Source organism: Rhamphochromis sp. 'chilingali' (genome assembly GCF_963969265.1).
Source record: "Rhamphochromis sp. 'chilingali' genome assembly, chromosome: 6".
NCBI classification, from domain to species: Eukaryota; Metazoa; Chordata; class Actinopteri; order Cichliformes; family Cichlidae; genus Rhamphochromis; species Rhamphochromis sp. 'chilingali'.
In genome coordinates this window covers 28,751,501-28,773,215 of record NC_137933.1, presented here as the reverse complement: position 1 = coordinate 28,773,215, position 21,715 = coordinate 28,751,501, and the positions used below count along the sequence as shown (strand labels likewise).

At 42.6% G+C, this 21,715-nt stretch overlaps 1 protein-coding gene across 6 annotated transcripts in view; it reads left to right on the top strand.

Moving 5' to 3' along the window:
* esrrga (estrogen-related receptor gamma a) overlaps positions 1-20,673 on the top strand; it is a 171,271-nt gene extending 150,598 nt beyond the window's left edge. For all 6 annotated transcript variants that reach the window (XM_080884210.1, XM_080884208.1, XM_080884207.1 and 3 more), the window contains 3 exons: positions 15,881-15,987; positions 16,154-16,316; positions 20,289-20,673. In XM_080884210.1, coding sequence (XP_080740336.1) covers positions 15,881-15,987; positions 16,154-16,316; positions 20,289-20,533 — 515 coding nt within the window. In that variant the 3' untranslated portion in view covers positions 20,534-20,673. The remainder of the gene's footprint in view (positions 1-15,880; positions 15,988-16,153; positions 16,317-20,288) is intronic.
* Positions 20,674-21,715: the final 1,042 nt, after the last annotated feature.

Here is a 21,715-nt window from a genome sequence, read left to right as displayed (position 1 = left end):
ACACACACACACACACACACACCAAAAGCAATATAAAGAGTTCACACACATACAGGGATCCAGTGACACCCACACACACACTTAACACACCTATGCCTGCCACAAATCTAGTGGAAGGAGGGACCGACTTGTCATGGCATCACATTATTTCTGGCGGTTCATGCAAAGTTCACAGACAGGCATGAAATAGTTATTCTCTAGTTCCTCTTTCTGCTTATCTATCCACCTTTCCTCATGGTTTCTGTCTGCATCTTCCATTTTATTCTTTTTTTATTTTCCTATTTGCTGTCCTAATTCTCTCTTTCTCCACCTATCATTGCTCCTTCACTACTTATTTCTTTTCCCTTTCCTACTGCTTCTCCTGCCTTCTCTTTCTCCTCTACTTCCCTTATCTCCCATTCATGTTTGTGTTTATTTGTTTATTCCTTACCCCCCTTTGTTATTCTATTGTTTTCCTTCCTGTCTCCCTTTGCGCTCCTGTTTCTTCCACCTTCCTTCCTCCTGCATCCATCGTTCTTAAATAATGGCCTGGAGGATTCATCCTTTCCATCAGACAATAAGCAGGTGGGAAAATAGGATTGGAGCGTGCCTGTCACCAGCTGGGAACAACTTATGGCCTGTGCACACAACACACACACACACACACACACACACACACACACACACACACACACACACACACACACACACACACACACACACATACAATAAACACTTTAGGGTGGTCCCTTTGCCAAAGTGTTGGATAACAGTTTTAAAAGGTCACTTATGATGAATTCCGAACAATTCAGCCTTATTTGAAATTATTTTTTAAATCATCAATTTTCATAACGATTCATTAGTTTTGTACTTTTGTTGTTGTTTTTTTAAACATCCAGAGATCAGGGCCCTGTGCTTCGTACGTCGCTTACTACATCCAAGATCAAATGAAACATCCAAGACCAAATCATCGCGCTAACTCTGAGCTCGCTATTCCGGTTCCCCGAACACACCTGTTGTTGACGATTAGTACAGCTGGATGAAGTAATGTGAGATCACTGGGTGGCCCAACAGGGGCTACGCATCGATAGTAGAAACATTGATCGGCAACCCTTTGATTGGTCGGCGAAAATGTCGAAGGAGCGCGCTCGGTATTTTTCGGCAGCACAGCAAGAACTCTTGAGTGAGGGATTTCAGGAGTTTCAGAGTTTAATTAAAACGCAAGGGAACACTGCAAAGGCTGCAAAAGCAAGGAGAGAGGGCTGGCAGAAAGTTGCTGACAAATCAAACTCGTAAGTAATTCAATAATAACAATAATAATGGAGTGGATTTATATAGCGCTTTTCAAGGCACCCAAAGCGCTTTACAATGCCACTATTCATTCACTCTCACATTCACACACTGGTGGAGGCAGCTACGGTTGTAGCCACAGCTGCCCTGGGGCAGACTGACAGAAGCCAGGCTGCCATATTGCGCCATCGGCCCCTCTGGCCAACACCAGTAGGCGGTAGGGTAGATTTATCATATCACACCATATTATCCAATATTATATTACATTATATTATATTATAATATGTTATATTATATCCCCTTTCACATTAGAGCCACAACAGGACCCACTAGAACATGGGAACAAGTAAAAGTGGAATATAAGAATATTCTACAGAATGGTAATATTTATCACTTATATTGCTTGTCGTCTCTTGGAAAGAGACCCTGGAATAATCTGTTTGTTTGTTCATAACAGCAACCAAGAAAAGGGCAGAGCAAAAAAAAAAGACAGGTGGTGGTCCTGCACCCCCTCGTCAACAAGTTGGTTAAGTAAATAATACCCTCACGGGAAAATCGATATCTCTCTATGAGCACACTGTCGCGCTGAGCTAAAGGATCCTGTCTGTCCCGCAATATACGCTGAATTCTGAGGACTCTCCTTATCAATCTTGCACCTTCCTCAATGGGTGGCTCGCGTAAACGGACAGGATATGACTGCGACAGACTTCCCAAATCCACCTTCGCTTTTATAGCCGTGGTCTCTCATCTTGATTACACGAAGTAATTTACAATTACTACTCTGAAATATGAATTACATCTGTAATAATCACATACATGTAATAGAATGTTAATAGCACATTTCCCTTTTTTAGGGAATGACCTGTATGTATCTGTGTGAAATCAATGAAAGGATCAAGTGCTGCATTATCTTTAGTTACATTGATGTTATTTATTTATGGTGAAACAGTGGTGGAATATCGCTGTTGCTTTCGTATGAATGACGCGGGCATACCTGCGTGGCCGCGATCTAATCCTGTTTACATAAAGTAAACCTGCTCCCCAGCAGGTTTACGCTTACGGCTCTGTTGCTATGACAGCAAGTCCCGGATGGGCTTCGGGGAACCGAACGATCCAGGATCACGCGAAATCGTCAACAATCTCATCCAGCTAACTCACTTAGCGCGGTACGAAGAACAGGCCCCAGACAGTAAACACTGGCAAACATTATGGAAAAATGTGGTTTACACCACTGGTTGACGAGTGGTCGCTTGCAGTCACTATGTAAAATTGGTCAAACAGTGGTATGTGACACTAGACTGAAAATCCCTTTATAATTCCTTGGTTGCAGGGGTTTTCTGTTGTTTATAAGGAAGGTGCAGACTTGTCGGAGATGAATGGTAGTGAATCTTTGAGGCAGTCACCTTCAAAGCACAATCTGTGCCTTTTAAAAAGGGATGTTTTCCATTTCTGGTGTGTGTCACACATTTTCAAGTTTCAAGTCACTACTGCTTGGTGAATCGTTGGCAAGTGTTTGCAGGCAAGTTGGTGTCTTCCATACAACCACAGCTATCTGCTAATGCTAATGACCAAACCGATTTTCATCCAGCAAAAGCCAGCAACCTGCAGCAATCACTTGCCAACCAGTGCCAGAAAGCAGTGGTTACAAAGGCCTGTGTGATTGAGGCTTGCGCTGGTGCAGAAATAAGACAATGCCAAATTTGCTTTGTTTTTACTCTATGCACATTTGAATAGATGTATTCCCTCCAAAAGGGAGGATATATGTGCTTTTCTTGACCTTTTGACAAACTCTCTTACCACAAATGTTTTCAGATCTTTTTTTCTCTTTTCTTTTCTTTCTGCTTGAGCACTTCAGTGATGTTTTGCCACTTTTGCCACCTGCTATAGGGCAAATGACTGGGGCCTATGGTCTCAGTGCTTCACTGTGCACAAGTGCATAGAACAGACACACAGGGTAGTAATAATATGTGTATTTTTGTGTCTATTTAATCTTGATGGGATGTTTCATCTGCAGACGGCTATCACAGCTGGCCGCCTTATTGTCTGGGTGAGACTGATTGAGTCAGTGAGTGAAAGTGTGTGTGTGTGTCTGTGTGTGTGGGGTTTTTTTTTCAGTTTCGCTGTTAGTCTGCATGCAGGTGTGTATACCAATATACAAGTTTTTGTTTACTTATTGAATAACAAATGTATTTTTATATATCATTATATTTTATATGTATATCTATATAACCACTATAGAGCAACATGGCATTGTGTACATTTGTGTGCATTGTGAATGTGTGCTGTCCATCAAGCCACACACATAGCCGTACCAAACCATTGGCTTGGTTGCTGATGATGACATATGAGTTCCTGGCCCTGGTAATGGCTGTTAAATCTCATAATTACACGCTTCTTTATTGCAATGCATAATGACCCCGCAGCACTATTGGACAATTAATTAAGATTTTCAGCCCAGGCTTTTTCAGGCCCAGATGAGGAGGTGGAATGAGGTCTAATGTTCTTGTCTTCAAGCTACGACATTATGGTATGGTGCTGTAGGAAAGAAGGCTCTGTGTGCATCCGTTTTCATCTTTGTCTTTATTTCAGTCTTTTTAAGTCGCTCTCTCATTCTCTCTGTTCTCCCTCTCCTCATTGCTCCAATTGTTGAGCCCTTTCCTTCGATGCTTGTCCTCAATGATGATATTGGAGACCATATCTCTAATCTGTGAATGGTAAATTAATCCCTGTGGAATTTCTGGGGTCCTCTCTCTATGAACAGCTACGGGGGATTAGGAAGATAAAATCAACACAGCCTTATAATCTCATATACTGACACAAGGCATGTACAGTACAGGGACCATTGTTTTAAAGCCAATGGTCAGCAGGTTTCTACTTCTTTATACATCAATAGTGCTTAACAGAAAAAAAAAGTCTGTTTCATGACCGTTAAAATTTTTTACCTCTTTTGAACTCTGTGTTCTTACTGGATATATATTTACGTACTTTTTAAATAAGCATTCATTTTTGCTGTTTGGACAGACAATGGATTTTTTCCAGAGTGTTGCAGGATATTGTTTTGAAAAGATAATCCACCAAAGGATCAATAGACTGTCACAAGTCGTGTAATTGGACAAGCTGAGAGAGTAAATTCAGCCAAATTAGATGGATAGATTAAGTTGGTGGCAATTAGGAGAATAACGTAACAAAAAATAAGTTCAGTTGCCTAATACAATTTCATTGAAGAATGAAGAAATTCATATATAAACACAAGTAATATTTACATATCTTACAATTTCAACATCGTAATCATTTTTGTCCGTGAAAGTGTTGATCAGCAGTTTTATATGTGTTTTGAATTTGTGTGTGCCATGTGCAGACATAGTGAGTTGGTGTGTAAGCTGCTCAGCTGTGTGTTGACATGGTTCCCCTGACAAATTTGTGCTCACATGCACATCCTCACAGACACACACACAGAGTGGTCATTCCTGCCGTCATGAGCATTATATTGATGGGAGGAAGGAAAGGTAGAGGGTGAGAGAAAGATAGATGGACGCAATGAAGAAAAAGTTTTTAAATAGGCAAATGAGAAATATAATCTTTGACAATATTGCATAAAGTTCTCAGCATTTATTTCTCCAAGAAATTCTCAAATAGAGCCGACCTCTGTCACTTTAGCGGTGCTCTTCATTCCCTGTGAAGTCAAGAAGGCTTGGCCCTGTGGAACTTGCAGTGTACATGCACACATACACACTCCTTGACATAGCCCTAGTGGAGCTAGAAGTGGGTAATTAAAATGTAAATATTGATATTTTATTATTTGAAATGGCTCCACTGCAATGCTCTTAATGTCACTCCATCTGTCGTCTCCACGGAGACTTGGGGTTGCCCTCGACGACCAGCTGCCCCCACCCAAGCACCCCCAACCACGGCAACAGCTATAACACTCGACAACCATCTCTGTGTTGCAGCATTTCCATTTTGGGTCTAATTAAGTGTTAAATATTAGCACCCGCAACCACTGAGGCAGCTCGCACCACACACATACACACGCTCACGACACTCATCTCCACTACAGCAATGGTAAGATTTTAAGTGTTAATCTTGCAGTGCTGCTGATGGTGTCTAATGTATGCAATTAACAGTCAGGCAGGGCTGAGGGTTTGGTAATTAGCTGGCTGTTCACACTGATTAGAGGCTACCGCAACCCTATGACTGCTCTAGTCTCTCCCCCAGGCCACACGGAGAAAGGAGGGGGAAAAGAGAGGGGGAGTAAGGAAGGAGAATGAAACAGAAAAAGATATTTTAGCCAACAGCCCGACAGGGCATGAAAGTAAAGGTAAAATGATTTTGTGCGCAATATATGTATCTTAAAACCATATTTGTTATTTGTGTACATATATATATATATATATATATATATATATATATATATATATATATATATATATATAAAACACCCAGCACGCCCCTGCGGGCGGTTTATCCTTCAAGCTCGGGTCCTCTACCAGAGGCCTGGGAGCTTGAGGGTCCTGCGCAGTATCTTAGCTGTTCCCAGGACTGCGCTCTTCTGGACAGAGATCTCCGATGTTATTCCCGGGATCTGCTGGAGCCACTCGCCTAGCTTGGGAGTCACCGCACCTAGTGCTCCGATTACCACGGGGACCACCGTTACCTTCACCCTCCACATCCTCTCGAGCTCTTCTCTGAGCCCTTGGTATTTCTCCAGCTTCTCGTGTTCCTTCTTCCTGATATTGCTGTCATTCGGAACCGCTACATCGATCACTACGGCCGTCTTCTTCTGTTTGTCTACCACCACTATGTCCGGTTGGTTAGCCACCACCATTTTGTCCGTCTGTATCTGGAAGTCCCACAGGATCTTAGCTCGGTCATTCTCCACCACCCTTGGGGGCATCTCCCATTTTGACCTCGGGACTTCTAGGTTATACTCGGCACAGATGTTCCTGTACACTATGCCGGCCACTTGGTTATGGCGTTCCATGTATGCCTTGCCTGCTAGCATCTTGCACCCTGCTGTTATGTGCTGGATTGTCTCTGGGGCATCTTTACACAGCCTGCACCTGGGGTCTTGCCTGGTGTGATAGACCCCAGCCTCTATGGATCTTGTACTCAGAGCTTGTTCTTGTGCTGCCATGATTAGTGCCTCTGTGCTGTCTTTCAGTCCAGCTTTGTCCAGCCACTGGTAGGATTTCTGGATATCAGCCACCTCCTCTATCTGCCGGTGGTACATACCGTGCAGGGGCCTGTCCTTCCATGATGGTTCCTCGTCTCCCTCCTCTTTCTTGGGTTTCTGCTGCCTGAGGTATTCACTGAGCACTCGGTCAGTTGGGGCCATCTTCCCAATGTATTCTTGGATGTTCCTTGTCTCATCCTGGACTGTGGTGCTGACACTCACCAGTCCCCGGCCCCCTTCCTTCCGCTTAGCGTACAGCCTCAGGGTGCTGGACTTGGGGTGAAACCCTCCATGCATGGTCAGGAGCTTTCTTGTCTTTATGTCAGTGGCTTCTATCTCCTCCTTTGGCCAGCCTATTACCCCAGCAGGGTACCTGATCACGGGCAGGGCGTATGTGTTGATGGCCCGGATCTTGTTCTTACCATTCAGCTGACTCCTCAGGACTTGCCTGACCCTCTGCAGGTACTTGGTGGTTGCAGCTTTTCTAGCGGCCTCTTCATGGTTCCCATTCGCCTGTGGGATCCCCAAGTACTTGTAACTGTCCTCTATGTCTGCAATGTTGCCTTCTGGTAGTTCAATCCCCTCAGTTCTGACTACCTTCCCTCTCTTTGTTACCATCCGACTACACTTCTCCAGTCCGAACGACATTCCAATGTCATTGCTGTATAGCCTGGTAGTGTGGATCAGTGAATCGATGTCTCGTTCACTCTTGGCATACAGCTTGATGTCATCCATGTACAGGAGGTGGCTGACAACTGCTCCGTTCTGTAGTCGGTATCCGTAGCCAGTCTTGTTAATGATCTCACTGAGGGGGTTCAGGCCTATGCAGAACAGCAGTGGGGACAGAGCATCTCCTTGGTAGATCCCGCACTTGATGGTGACTTGTGCTATGGGCTTGGAGTTGGCCTCTAGTGTTGTACGCCACATCCCCATTGAGTTCCTGATGAAGGCTCTTAGGGTCCCATTGATCTTGTACAATTCTAGGCATTCCAGTATCCAGCTGTGGGGCATTGAGTCATAGGCCTTCTTGTAATCAATCCAGGCAGTGCACAGGTTGGTCAGTCTGGTCTTGCAGTCTCGGCTGATTGTTCTGTCTACCAGTAGCTGGTGTTTTGCGCCTCTGGTATTCTTGCCAATTCCTTTCTGTGTCCCGCTCATGTATTGACCCATGTGCCTGTTCATCTTAGCCGATATGATGCCTGACAGGAGCTTCCATGTAGTACTGAGGCAGGTTATTGGTCGGTAGTTGGAGGGGACCGGTCCCTTCTTGGGGTCCTTGGGGATCAGGACCGTCCGGCCTTCAGTTAGCCATTCCGGGTGTCTCTCGTTAACTAGCAGCTGGTTCATTTGTGCTGCCAGACGCTCGTGGAGTGCAGTCAGCTTCTTCAGCCAGTAGGCGTGAACCATGTCGGGCCCTGGTGCTGTCCAACTCTTCATACTGGAGACCCTTTCTTGGATATCTGCCACTGTGATGGTTACTGGACCCTGTTCAGGGAGGTCGCTGTGGTCAGCCCTCAGATCCTCTAGCCACTGAGCATTGCCGTTATGGGTTGCATCCTTCTCCCATATGCTCTTCCAGTATTGCTCCGTCTCCAGCCTTGGTGGTGCTGTTCTCTTATTGTTCCCTTGCCACTGAGAGTACACCTTTGCTGGTTCTGTGGAGAACAGCTGGTTTATTCTCCTGCCTTCTATCTCTCTGGTGTACCTCCTCAAGCGGCTGGCCAAGGCTGTGAGTCTTTGCTTGGCAGTTTCCAAGGCCTCAGGTATGGACAGCTTGCTGTATTTCTTAGGCACCTTATTTGTCGCACCTTTCTGCAACTCCGTTAATTGGCTAACCTCCCTCCGTGCTACTTTGATCTTGCCCTCTAGCCTCCTTCTCCATGGAGGGTACTGCCCCTTGTCGCTGTTCAACTTGTAGCCAAGCATCTCACTGATCACTGTTGCCGTATTGTAGATCAGCTTGTTAGTGTCGGTAATCGTGGTTGTAGGTATTGCCCGTAGTGCTGCATTAACATCATCTAGCAGACCTTCTGAGGGAACTTCACGTAATCTTGGTAACCGGCTACGCGGGATCCAGGTTTCAAGCTTGGCCATGATCCTATTTTTCAGGTCAGTTCCTCTCGCACTCAACGATCCTTCTCCTATCGCACTTGGGGCTATGTACCCAATCTCGGGTGGGGGTGATGATATCTGATGATATCTCCCCCCTGGCGTCCTGACTCCTCCTTGCTGTAGCATTTGTGTTGTACCTCGTCAATCTCTAGCTGTGAGAGCAGTCCCTTCTTTCGAATGTTGGAACACTGAGCTACTAGTTGTTTCGCCGTCATTGTGGATGTTGGGTATCGAAGAATCCATAGGTCCCTCATCCTATTCATGTAGCCCCTTCCGCCAGGGTTACTTGCATAGTAGCATTCCAACAACGCCCTGTTTTCGTCTCTTGCCCACCGATGCCTTCTTGTTCCAGTAGCCCACTTTTCGTCAGGGTGCCCTGGTTCCTCAACACCTGACGCGGACCTTGTTGATCCGGGCGACGTCCGAGCCGGCATGCCTTCATATTTATCTGTCTCGCTCATGTCTGCGGTAGGCTTGCTTAGCATAGGGGGTCTAGCCTTAGGACCCTTACTGGATACAGACGCCCCAGGCAGGAATCGAACTTGCGATCCTCTGTTCCAAAGGCGTGTAGTCTAACCACTACGCTATCCAGCTGCTATTATATTATATATATATATATATATATCTATATATATCATGTGTTCTTTATTCTTTTACTAAATGTTGAAATCAAATACAGATAAAATATGGCATTTATGGCATTTAATTCTTCATTGTTAACAAAGTTGAGCCTCAATCTCACATAGTATTCAGCAAAACATGAAAGAAACAAAAGAAACAATGAATGCTATGAATATTTCCTTCAGTACTGTCATTTTTAAAAGTCTCTAAACCCGTTTTAACAGTGTTTTAATTGAAAAATACTACAAAGAATAGAACAGATCCTTTTTTTCCCACATATGTATGGTCAGGTTGAATTTGATACCAGTCACAAGAAAGGAAGGAAAATTTCTGTATTATAAATACACACACACACACACACACACACACACACACACACACACACACACACACACATTTGGTGGATTATTTCACAGCTTATCTACTTAATTCATAACAGGACAGTAACATGACTGTGTATAAAAAGAGCACCACAGAGTTGGCAAATTGTTCAATGGTTTAAGAAAAAAAAGAAGAAAAAGAAGAGGAAAAACGTGGCATTTTGTGGCTTGCTTTTGAACACTCTTGAAGACCATTAAGCACTATTATTGCTGCTTGTATAGGAGCATTGAAATCTTCTTATGCAAGGTCCAAAATTTTGGATTCAAATAATTTGGATCAGGCTTGGCTGACTGAGGTTTAGGTGAAAAGGTTTTTTTGTTGTTGTTTTTAGTTTTTACAACTTTTGAATGTTGGTTGTTACGGGATAAAGATATGAGGCGGCTTGTTATCAATGCACAATTCGAGCGCCTGATCCATATGTAACCTGCTGTGAAGGCACCAATAACAGTTGCAGGGAATTTTTTCACATTTTGCAGCAACCGTCACCTGAACGTCACAAGCTTATTAGAGCTGAGAGTTGAAAGGTCAAGGTCACTGCAAGATCTAGAAAAACAGATACTTAAGTAACTTAAGAATTCATACACTAATATCACATTTTATATTTATATTTTATATTGAAAAGGTCAAATGTGAACTTCAATTTGGAATCATGAATTCTTCATGCAGGTTACATTACAGACAATGTGATTCTGAGCAGGCATGGATTTAAACTACCACACGAGTTTGATGCAGTGACATAATTTTGACAGTGTAAGATATGGCTTGACTTGTGCGCTTAAATTGCGCTTCCATATAATGTCATATCTAAACATGATGTTTTGATAGTCCAAATAGCCGGACACATATGTGTGTAGGTGAGTATGTGTCCTGTGTGCGAGTGTGTCTTTAAGCCCCTCTAAATTAGCTGGTTCTCTGGGTAGATTTGTTTCCATCTCGTTGCGCATCTCTGTGTAATTGGGTCAGCTGGTGGATGTGTGTTCATTTGTGTGTGTGTGTGACAGCATTTGCCAGTGTGTATCTCGTGTGCGTATATCTTGTGTGTGTTGTTTCAGCTTGGCCAAAGCCATCACAGGGGGTCCGTGTTCATTTTGGCCGGCGTCTGGCCGTATGGTACAGAACAGTTTGAGATGTACGCACGCACACATACACAAACGCACACGTACAAAACACCACAAGGGAGCACTTGCATTGCACAGCATGCAACAATGTGCACACATTTAAACACATACAGAAAGTGGAATGAGTGAGCGCACGGGAGCCACATAACACAGTGTGCATACAGAACAACACACACACGCAGGGTAGCGATGTGCTGGTAACTGTGGGAAACTTCACGTGTCCTCATGCAATCTCTATCTCAGTGGGCCAGTAGACTTAAATCTGTCCCCTGCAGAACACAATACGTGCACATGCTGAACATAGACAATCCACTATTCCCTTGTCACCAACAAAGCACAACTTGTTGGTAACAGAAAACAGTTAGCAACGCAGTTCTCGCTCAAGAAAGATTCGCTTCACTATGTCAGATTATGGTGAATATGCACAATTTGGCAGTCTTTTTGAAAAGAAATAGCTATGTCTCCAATTTTCAGCAGTTATTAAGATAACATTTTTTTTATTTTACGTGACCTTCTCTTTGTTTTGCACAGGTTTACACTGTTGCTCCAGTGTTGGATAGCACATTGTCTACACTGGCGTTACATCATTTGGGTTTCTTTTTACACATTTGTTGAATGATGAGCTTTAGGTCATGACTCCCTAATTGCAGGGAAACACTTTTTGCAACTTGAAGGCAGTTTTCTTAAGTCTGTGAATTGTTTCTATAACATGGATGTTTCCTTTTAAATTTGTCCTGAGGCAATGATTCAAAAGGATCATTTGTATCACAATAAGCAAGTGTTAAGCACATTCAAGGGCCACTGCAAGACTACAGAAGGACAACGGATACAAAGCTATTTGTAACCCAATGGGACTTTTTAAAAGACATTCTGATACCAGAGCACTCAAATATTCGCCAGCATGAACTATTTTTGAAAGAAAGTCCGAAATTTTAAGGAAAACTGAATTTCATTTTACACGACAACACTTGAGAAGAGTTAAATTAGTTTCCATATTCAATCATTCTATAATTCTCAGGTGATTTTTTTTTTTTTGTTTTGGGGGGGGGGGGGTTTAAATGTGTATAAAATACACCTGGTCCTCCTGGTCATTATTTAAGTAATACACACGGCTGGTCTGCAATTTGGCCTATTTTGTCCAGGGCTTTAAATCTATTCATTCTCACCAGGACACAGACCCTCTTATGCTCAATTTAGAAAATAAAATCAAGTTAATTCAACAATAAACTTGTTTTATATGTATTTTTTTGTATTAATTATGCAGATATTATTCAAAGTGGAGCCCCACACAAAATGATCTTTAAAAAATGTAAAAGAATTGTCAGAGAACCTTTCAAAACTACATTATATATTCAAGCTATTAAGTCTGCTTGATTAGAGCTCAAAATTGTTCGCCTGTTTTGCTTCTATGGACAAAAAGACACACACAAAAAAAATCAAGACACCGCCACTTAAATGGAAAGTGTCCCATTTAACCTCTTAAGCCCCAACGCCCCCTGATATGGGGGCAAAAGGCAGGAGATCAGTTAGGCTTGGGGCTAAAGAGGTTAACCTGGGTTACAGGATGTGAATACTAGTCATGCGTTAATAACTGGTTACCAGATCACCATCACAACCGGTTTTCACACCTGTCGGAATACAGGCGCGGAGAATAGGCGTGTTGATACTTCAGTTGTCGAAGATGTACATTGCCGTCGTCATACAAATACACCGACTCATATGCGCGTACACTTCTCGGTGTATATACACAAGTATATGGGCACCCATAAGCGTCACAGTCTCTTCTCACTGGTTTCCATTTGCCCTGTAACCATGCGAAAACAAATATAGGCCTCTTAGATATGTGTGTTCGTGTGCATCTATGGAGCAACTGGGGCATGAGAGAGGGCTATCTTATGTGTGTGTGTGTCTGTGTTAGACTGTTGTGCAGTCTCGGGTGTAAACGTGCAGTCAGGACTCATTTGGCAGACAAACAGGCCGCAGGGTGGCTAGGGAATCGACGTGTGTTTGTGGGTGTGTTTGTTTTTTATGCGGGTATCTGATAGAGAAAAGGGAAAAGGAAAGAGTGCACAAGCAAGAGGTAGAGGTTAAGTTTGCATGACTGCACTGTAGCCTCTTTCTGTCAGTGCACACACATAAGTGCATCTGTACCGTCATAGGTTTGTTCTACTTTAGCAGACCACCTAAACACAAATACTAACTATAGATAAGATTAATATCCAGCCCAAAACTTGGTGTTACCAGATGGAAGCAGTTATCCAGTAATAATTTTATACGGTGCTGTTTGAAGTTCTTGCCGATATTTTTTAGGCAAATATTTCAACTTTGTTGCAAACGGCAAACAACATCGACACAAACACACTCATGCTAACTCACACAGTATGAGATGCCTTATCAACAATGGGCAGAAAGGAAATGTAATTAGAACCAAATAAGAAACCTTCTTTTGTCAAGTGAAATCACAGGTATGAAAGAAAGGTCTCCACCCCTCCCACTACCACCACTGCCGCCCTTCTTTCTAACAACTCACCCCCTTTTACTTTCTTCTCTCTTCCAACTCACTCTTTCTGATACACTCTCTCTCCCTCTCTCTCTCTCTTCCCATCAATATCTCTCTCTCTCTCTCCATCATCAGCACTAAATTCCCATTGATGTTTCTTTTCTTCTGTTGTATCGATTGCTTCATGAAAAGGAGGGGAGGAATGTAGGAAGGGAAGAAGGGAAAGATGGCGTTATCTGTTAATTAATTTGTCCTGAAGCCGGCCGCCTATTAATCAGACAGATAAGAGGCATTGGATGGCTGAACGGCGCAGACAGGCTGGTGGGGAGGGAAGAGGGAGAGGTACACACACCAACGTACACACACAAACACAGACAGAGATACGCATGCAGAGTCCCGTGGAAACATGTATGGGAATGTATGCATACACACGGAATGCAAATATGCTGATGAGTTATGTACAAATGTGCAGTTTAAGCACACATATATTCACACAAGGACAAAAAAAATTTCACACACTGCACAAATCTGCTCACACACGCAGACACCATCCTGATAAAAATCATTGATGTGCCTCAATAAGAAAAGCTGCACTTTCAGCTCAATAAATTAATCACTGTGGTTTTAATTATTGGTGTTTTCTGTGTGTGTGTGTGTGTGTGTGTGTGTGTGTGTGTGTGTGTGTGTGTGTGTGTGTGTGTGTGTGTGTGTGTGTGTGTGTTGCACACATCTGTACACCTTATGTATCATTAGGAGGATAGAGGACTATGCAAACAGCACTGTTAATATACAGACACTTATACAGACACTTTCCATATGAAGTTGACATTCACGGTATATTTGTGTATATGTGATTCAGTGTGTATTCTTGCATTTGTATGTTTGTGCCCACTTCTTGAGCCTTGTGTGCTCCTGTTGGTCCTGGACCAGATGCCACCAGAGGGAAGTGCGCAAATTGATGGAAATCTTAGTTCTGCCCTGAACACCTGAGTACCAAAAACACACACAAAGACAATTTAAAACCCACAACCAGTGACACCATTAAATGATATTAACCCCTCACTCATCTCGCCTTCTCTTCACCTGACCCCAGGGTTGAACAGATTCAATAAGTGTATGTGTGTTAATTTTAGCAATGCCAGTGCATATTTCCCCAGCCCACAATGAGTGGTGAAGTCCTAAGTACCCCCTAAAGACATCTGCCTCTGTGAATAAGGTGTGTGTGTGTGCGTGTGTGTGTGTGCACGAAGACCCCCCCTTAAGAAATTCACCTCTAATCCCTTCTGATGATTTCATTAAGTAGAAGAAGACACTGCCAGTTGGCAGTGATACTGCTCCCTTCACTGTGCCGTGTGTGAGTGTGCACGTAAGAGTGTACGCACGTGTGTGTGTGTGTATCAATCATACACATTTGGATTCTTTCCAGTTTGTTTCTATGCGTTCATGTTTATGTGTATGTGATATGAAGTGTGTGTTAAGAAATGTTAACAGTTGTAGATTGAATGAATTAGAGCGCATTACAAACAACAATAGCCTGCAACCTGGACATAATGAGACGCCTGCCATTACCAATCAACAAACTGTGAGATAAGAGCCCCTAATGTACATGCATGCGCAAAATACCAACACACACTCTGGCGCACCTAACATCTCAAGAGGAGGTTCTTCGCAGCAGATGTTACTGAAGAAATAGCTTCCTTCGCATCTGCCTGCTTCTCCTGGCATGATGCTTCACTCCAACACACATACACAAACACACAGTGGAGGGCTGCAGCGAGGTCTGACAGGTGTGCTTGCATGGCAAACTGTCTTTGCCTTGCCTATGAAGGCTCACGCTCACAAACACACACACACAGGCAGACAGGCAGGTGTGAATGGACAGGTGTGTGAGGAGAGGACAGCTGCGAAGAAAGGTGTGAGCAGGCAGGTGTTCCATTAAAGAGACAGACAGAAAGAGAAAGACTAAGAGGGATGGACCGCAAGTGAAGTGAGTGTAATCAAGAGATATGGCATGAGGAAGCAAAAACATCGCAATCAAAAAGCATCAAGCAGAAATATGAATCGTGTGTGTACTCACTGTCTGAAAAGAAATGAGTGAATGAAAGAAAGGTGAAAAGAGGTTCACAGTCATAGACAGACACTGATAGGTAAAAAGGAGACAGACAGATATACGTAGACATAGGCAAATAGGCAGACATGGATTGACACCGAAGAAAGCAGGAGTTTTGAGGCCATAGCAGCAGTTAGTGTGTGTGTATTTGAGCGGCGTAACAGCGATGGCCAGCATTGATCCTTGGAAGTTGTGGCAGGGAAAGATAAGGCCCGCCTTTCCCCAGAGAATAGCCCTGGGCATAAGAGGAAGAGGAGGAAGAGGAGAGGAGGTGGAGAACTCTAGTCAAGTGGATGGATTGAGGTTGGCCAAGAAGGGAGTGAAGCTGAGTCTTGAACCTAATACTAGCTCAAACACCTTTTAAACACAGCTGTTTTATTGCTTTTGAGTTCTGCTTTAAAAAATAAATAAATCCCAAAACAAAACCCACGTTAGAAAAACACACAGGATGCATTTTCCTCTTCGCAAAGGTTATATTTACTGAATTTTATTTTCTTTCTGAAAGATAGACTCCTTAACTCTTTGGTTTGTTCGGGTGGAAAAATTAAATTAACAATCTATGCTCTTGCTTTTCTTTTTGTCTCAATGTTTACCAGGTTTTTCCACGCTGTCTCTGGCAGACCAGATGAGTCTCCTACAGAGTGCATGGATGGAAATCCTGATCCTACGCGTTGTCTACCGTTCACTGCCCTTTGAAGACAAGGTAAGCCTGTTTGTTTCTTGGGCTCAAGTGGCCACCTCTCGTAATGCATAACTCTAAACCGTAATGCAATCTATCCAAAGGGACTGACTTATTTTTGGAGTCATTCTCAAGTGGACATTTAAGAACATGCCAGTAAATCCAGTTCTTCTGTTTTGTCTCTTTGTAGTTGGTGTATGCTGAGGACTACATAATGGACGAGGACCAGTCGAAATTAGCTGGACTTCTGGACCTGAACAATGCCATCCTTCAGCTGGTGAAGAAATATAAATCTATGAAACTAGAGAAGGAGGAATTTGTCACTCTCAAGGCCATTGCTTTGGCTAACTCAGGTTGGAATTTGTTCACTCTCAGCTGATATTTTTGTCTGTCTCCACATTTGTGTTTTACTGGTGGAAGAGTTAATCCTAGGATTCCCAGTCCCATGGGGCTCATTTGAGCTGAACTATCAGAGGACCGATTTCAGTATTCTGCATTCAAACAAACACACAACTGTGACGCAACCATGTTAACACATACTCTACTAGTCAAAAGTGTGTCAAATACTGTATGCATACATAGAAAAACACATGCTCAGTGCAAAAATAAAAACGTGCCACAACACAACGTGCCAATCCTTTTTGCAATTAGCATAGTCGTCTCTTCAGATGCCTGTTAAATAAGGTGAAATCATTAGAACCCAAAATCTGTCGATAAGGCCCCCTCTCTGATGTGTCCAGCTGCATCGACAGCTGACTGACACACGCGCACACACACGCACTCTCTCGCACACACACGCCTTCTTCCTCCCATGACCCGTCTTTTGAACTTTGTCTTGGAAGCTGGCCAGCTCTTCAGTACTCTTTAATTACAAGGGGGGAGCTGTCAATACAATGTGTTTAAATGGGAGAATGCAACGAGAGAGCTTTGAATAAGGAGGGAGGGGCCTTTTGTTCTGGTTGTGCCACTAAAGGCACGCATACACATATTTACATCCATAAATGTTCCTAAACTTTCAAAAAACATACATCTGGTTATTAGCACTCAGTGAAACATTTGTGTGTGCCATTGAAAAATGTTTGCTTACACACATACTTAGATACTGCTCTGCACATGCAGAAAATATTGACATGTTGTTCCTGTGGGCTTTGTGTGACAATCAATCTCTTGCCGCTGCTTGTGTGTGTGCATTTGTGTCCATCCATGTATGTGTTTCAGTTATTCTCTGAATACTGCTTACTGGAAGTTAAGGAAATTTATTGGTTATTTCAGCTGGACAACAGAGTTAAGAATCATTATTATTTGGCAAACATCCAGTACATGGACAGGAAAATCTAATAGTAATAATATTTCATTGTTTTACAAAAGGAAATGGTGCTGACATTAGTCACAATGGCTCATTCAGCGATATTCTTTATTTTCCATATTAATTTAATGCTCCCATCTATTATATATCACAAAATACCGTCAAAGTGCAAGAAAACATCTTTCGCGGGGCTTTATATTCAGCTATAATATTTTGAACTGTTCCTCTACATGTAAAGGCTCATTGTTTGCATAGGATTTTATCAACACATACCTTTGGTTTATTTTTGTAATTGCCTTTTTGTTTTCTTAATGTTCCATTTCGACACTGGCATGACATGAATTTACTGGCCATGTAAACGGCCAGCTACAGCATGCTCTTCATTATGATGGAAATGTCAGGTTAGTAAACTCTGTCAAAAGCAGACATCGCTCTTAAGAAAATTCACATTTGAAATCGTCATTCTTTTAACTAATTGAAATTGAAATAGCTGACAGCCAAATAAGAACTTTGTATCATTGCCCAGACTCTCGAAATGCTCTTCAAGACAACAGAATGCTAGCATTAGCATTTTGAAGGGCACTGACACTAATTAATTCACAGGATGCTAATTGTGCTTTAATGAAGCCAAGCCTTAAGAAATGTTAGCAAACGTGCCCCACATGTAAAGAAAGCTAAACTAGCCATGGGAAACAGGAGGCACATGTGGGGGTATGTGATTGTGTGTGTGTGTGTGTGTGTGTGTGTGTGTGTGTGTGTGTGTGTGTGTGTGTGTGTGTGTGTGTGTGTGTGTGTGTGAATTGTGAGTTCCATGTTAACATGTTCGCTTTAACAGCCTTATGTACTTGTGCTCATTAACGTCTGCTGTTTTACTTGTGAGTTTACTGCGGGTCACAGCACAGGCAGAAGCCATGTCTACCAGCTTAAATACTAAACACACAATGCTAATCAAAAACAACGTGAAACTCATTAAACTGCAGTTTAGCTTCTGCCTATTCACTGCACAGCCCATTACAAATTCAAAAAAAAGAAGAAAAGGTTGGGGGGGGGGGGGGGGGGGGGGTCTCCTCCATTCTGTATGGCATTAGCAGTCAATACTAATGTCATAATGACTTTATGGAATAAGTCTATATTTACAAAGTGGTACTGTATAAGTAAAAGTTAAATATATGGTCATATTCTGTATATACAAAAAGAAATATCAACTTAACCTTAAACTTCGTTCCCCTGCCTCATCAATACCGTTAACCACTAAGGAAAATATCATCACAGAGAAAAGTTTCTAAAAGACTCAGACCAGTGGACCACAAGTAGAATATCTGAGGACCAATAGAAGCTGATTTTTCTATTGATCCTCACAGAATCCGACCCACTGACCAGTCTGGTCCTGCATACTGATGCATGCATTATACTCGATAGATCCAGCTCAGTGTATTTGATTGTGCTAGTCCGATTGTGTGCACATCTGTGTGTATGTGGCTTTGCAGGCACATTTTATGTTGATTTTATTTCTCTGAACAATATAATTTATATATTTCATACTTGTTCCAATTCCCATCTGTGCACGTGGATGATGTGAGCATGTGTGCCTGGGAAAGCTAGTGTGTTTAACAAGTACCCAGTGGGAAGTATTTGGTTGAACTGCAATATCCTTCACTAAAAGCTTCCACCAATGGCAGGCAACAAAAGCACATACACAACACGAGACCTCCAAACAGCTAAAATGCTTCTGCTTAGGAGTATATGCATGTAGTTTAACCACTTGTATAACTGACTTTACAGATGTAAAAAAGTAAACATATAAAAGTGAAGTGTATAGCACACAGTGGACTTAGAAGGTCATTACAAAAGATCATACTGTGTTAATGTAGAACTCCACGCAGCTGACAGAGCTTACATGGAGAGCAGGCATCAGACTGTGTCATCCTTTCTGTCCACACCTGCAATGTCTGTGTGTGTCTTTACACACCCAATCATATGTCTAAGCAAATCAAATGTTTTGTAGGTGTGTGTGGGGGTGGTGTTGTTGGTAGGTGAGTGGGGGAGCGAGCTATCAATAGTTGTCTTGTGATTATTATTTAACATGCATGTAGCTATTGATCGTAGACATTGATCGGAGGTTGGGAGCTAAAGGCCAGCTCACATTAAGACCTTGCCTCCCTTAGGGGCAATATGGAGCATTATTATTGAGGGACATCATCGGGCTTTACTGCCACTGCTAAAACACACCTTACATGCCAGCTCAAAGAGAGATTACAGATGTGTGCAACCGCATACTCCTTCAACTCCCTCCTGCACCACCATATCACCCCCTACACACACAGACACACACAAACTCTCATGTGTTCCTTCATCTCTTGATCATTCTACAAGTCTGTCTGTTTTTTTCTCCACCCACTTGTCTCTTTGTCTGGCCATTCATCACTCACACAGATTTGCACTTTGAAGGGAGGGAATAAAGGGAATATATAAACCCTGTTTTTGGATTGTTTTTTGAATCTTTGTGTGTTTAAAAGTACTAAGGAATAGGGCTACATTTGTAACTGTTCCTTTAATGCCACTAAATCAGGTTTTTGCTAAATGCACAAAGTATTTCTGCACTTTTTACAGTAGGCATGGAAATCATGAGTCGATAGAATTTATATTGATAGTATTTTCAGCCTGCACCTGCGATGCTCAGGAATATTTTCACTTTGTTTCTGCGTAGATGTTTAGTTTAATCTTTAGCACTTCTCTCCCCTCACTCACAGCAGACAATGGTGGCACGGATACAAGTCTACACTGCTGAAAACATCTCAGAGAGTTGTGGGAGAGTTTTGCAGGATCTGCTTCACATTAGCAGGCTTGACTTACTTTTAAAAAGTCCACTTTTTCATGCAATATTTCTTTTTTATCAACAGCAACAAAACAGTTATGTCACATTTCCCACTTTGGTTGAAATACAGTTCAGTAGATGTGGATATTATTATACAAAATACTTCAAATTTTTAGTCATACATTGTCTGTCCTCTTACTCCAGACTCCATGCATATTGAAGATGTGGATGCAGTACAGAAGCTCCAGGATGTGCTTCACGAGGCCCTGCAGGACTACGAGGCTTCCCAGCACCAGGAGGATCCCCGTCGGGCAGGCAAGCTGCTCATGACCCTCCCCTTGCTCCGCCAGACCTCCACCAAGGCTGTGCAACACTTCTACAGCATCAAGCAGGATGGCAAAGTCCCAATGCACAAACTCTTTTTGGAGCTGCTGGAAGCCAAGGTCTGAGGACAGGGACTAGATGGAAGGACAGCTAGAGTCTGATCCACCTGGGCTTCAACTCGAACTCTGAACATCAACTTTGAATGACCTCTTGCTCTTTTACGCGCACTCTCACAGATACATGCACACACACACTCTCACACACACACACACACACACACACACACAGAAATAGGAAGTTTGTCTGCTGACACATTTCCCTATAAATAGACGCTATCCAGACCTCTCACCTGAACTTGAAACACCACGTCTTTGACAAAAGGGTGTTGACTTGATGATCTTTTTTGGAGGAAGACGGTGACAGACTGTGTAACTCCCATTTATCAATGGAAGACGATATTTGCTAAGAGTAACTTAACAGTTCTCGCAGTGACTCCAAACACTGACGATGACAAACACTTATGCATTTAATAACAATTAGGATGTTATTAATGACAAACGCTTAAATGAGGACACGTTTAAAAGACACTGAACAGTCTTCTTTTTAGCTCTGAGAGACTGTAAGACTGCACTCGTGTCTCCTTTCCCCCTCCTGTTTCCCTCAGAGTTTTTTAGCGTTCAAGAAGAAGACGAGTGGACAAAAAACGAACACTTAGGAGGTGTTAATGACATTTATTGTTGAAGTACATGTACAATGAAATTTGAATCAATGGACAGAAAGAAAAGAAGAGGAGATTTGCCCTGCCAAAGAATGGAATCATCCATTCAGAGGATGCCAGCAAACTTTACTGTCATAACCCAAAACCATTTCTGTTTTGATCTGCCAGTGGTTTTCAGTCCTGGGCCTCAAGAGTACTGCTGGTTCTCTCTTCCTGTAATTATTAAATTGTTTTCTGGGTATTATGAAAACCAGCAGCGCTTAAGGTTTTACGGAAAAGCATTGGAAACAACTGCTTTAAACTCTTTCTGGTTCTCCCTAAATTCAATTTCCTGGTTTCCCATGACTCCCCCGCTTCAAGTACAACTTTACTGTTTGCTGTATTTGCTGACGACTGGTCATCCTGGCCTCTCAAACCTGTCTTGCCATAATATCAATGTCTGTTCACTTGGCAAAGCTAAAAATTGTTTCATATATTCTAACCACATGAGGTGTGATTAATTCGCAGAGTTTAAAAGTATACATATGACTTCTTAGTTGCTAACAACAGAATACAATTTGATTGAAACTTCATAAAATTGTCAAAGATA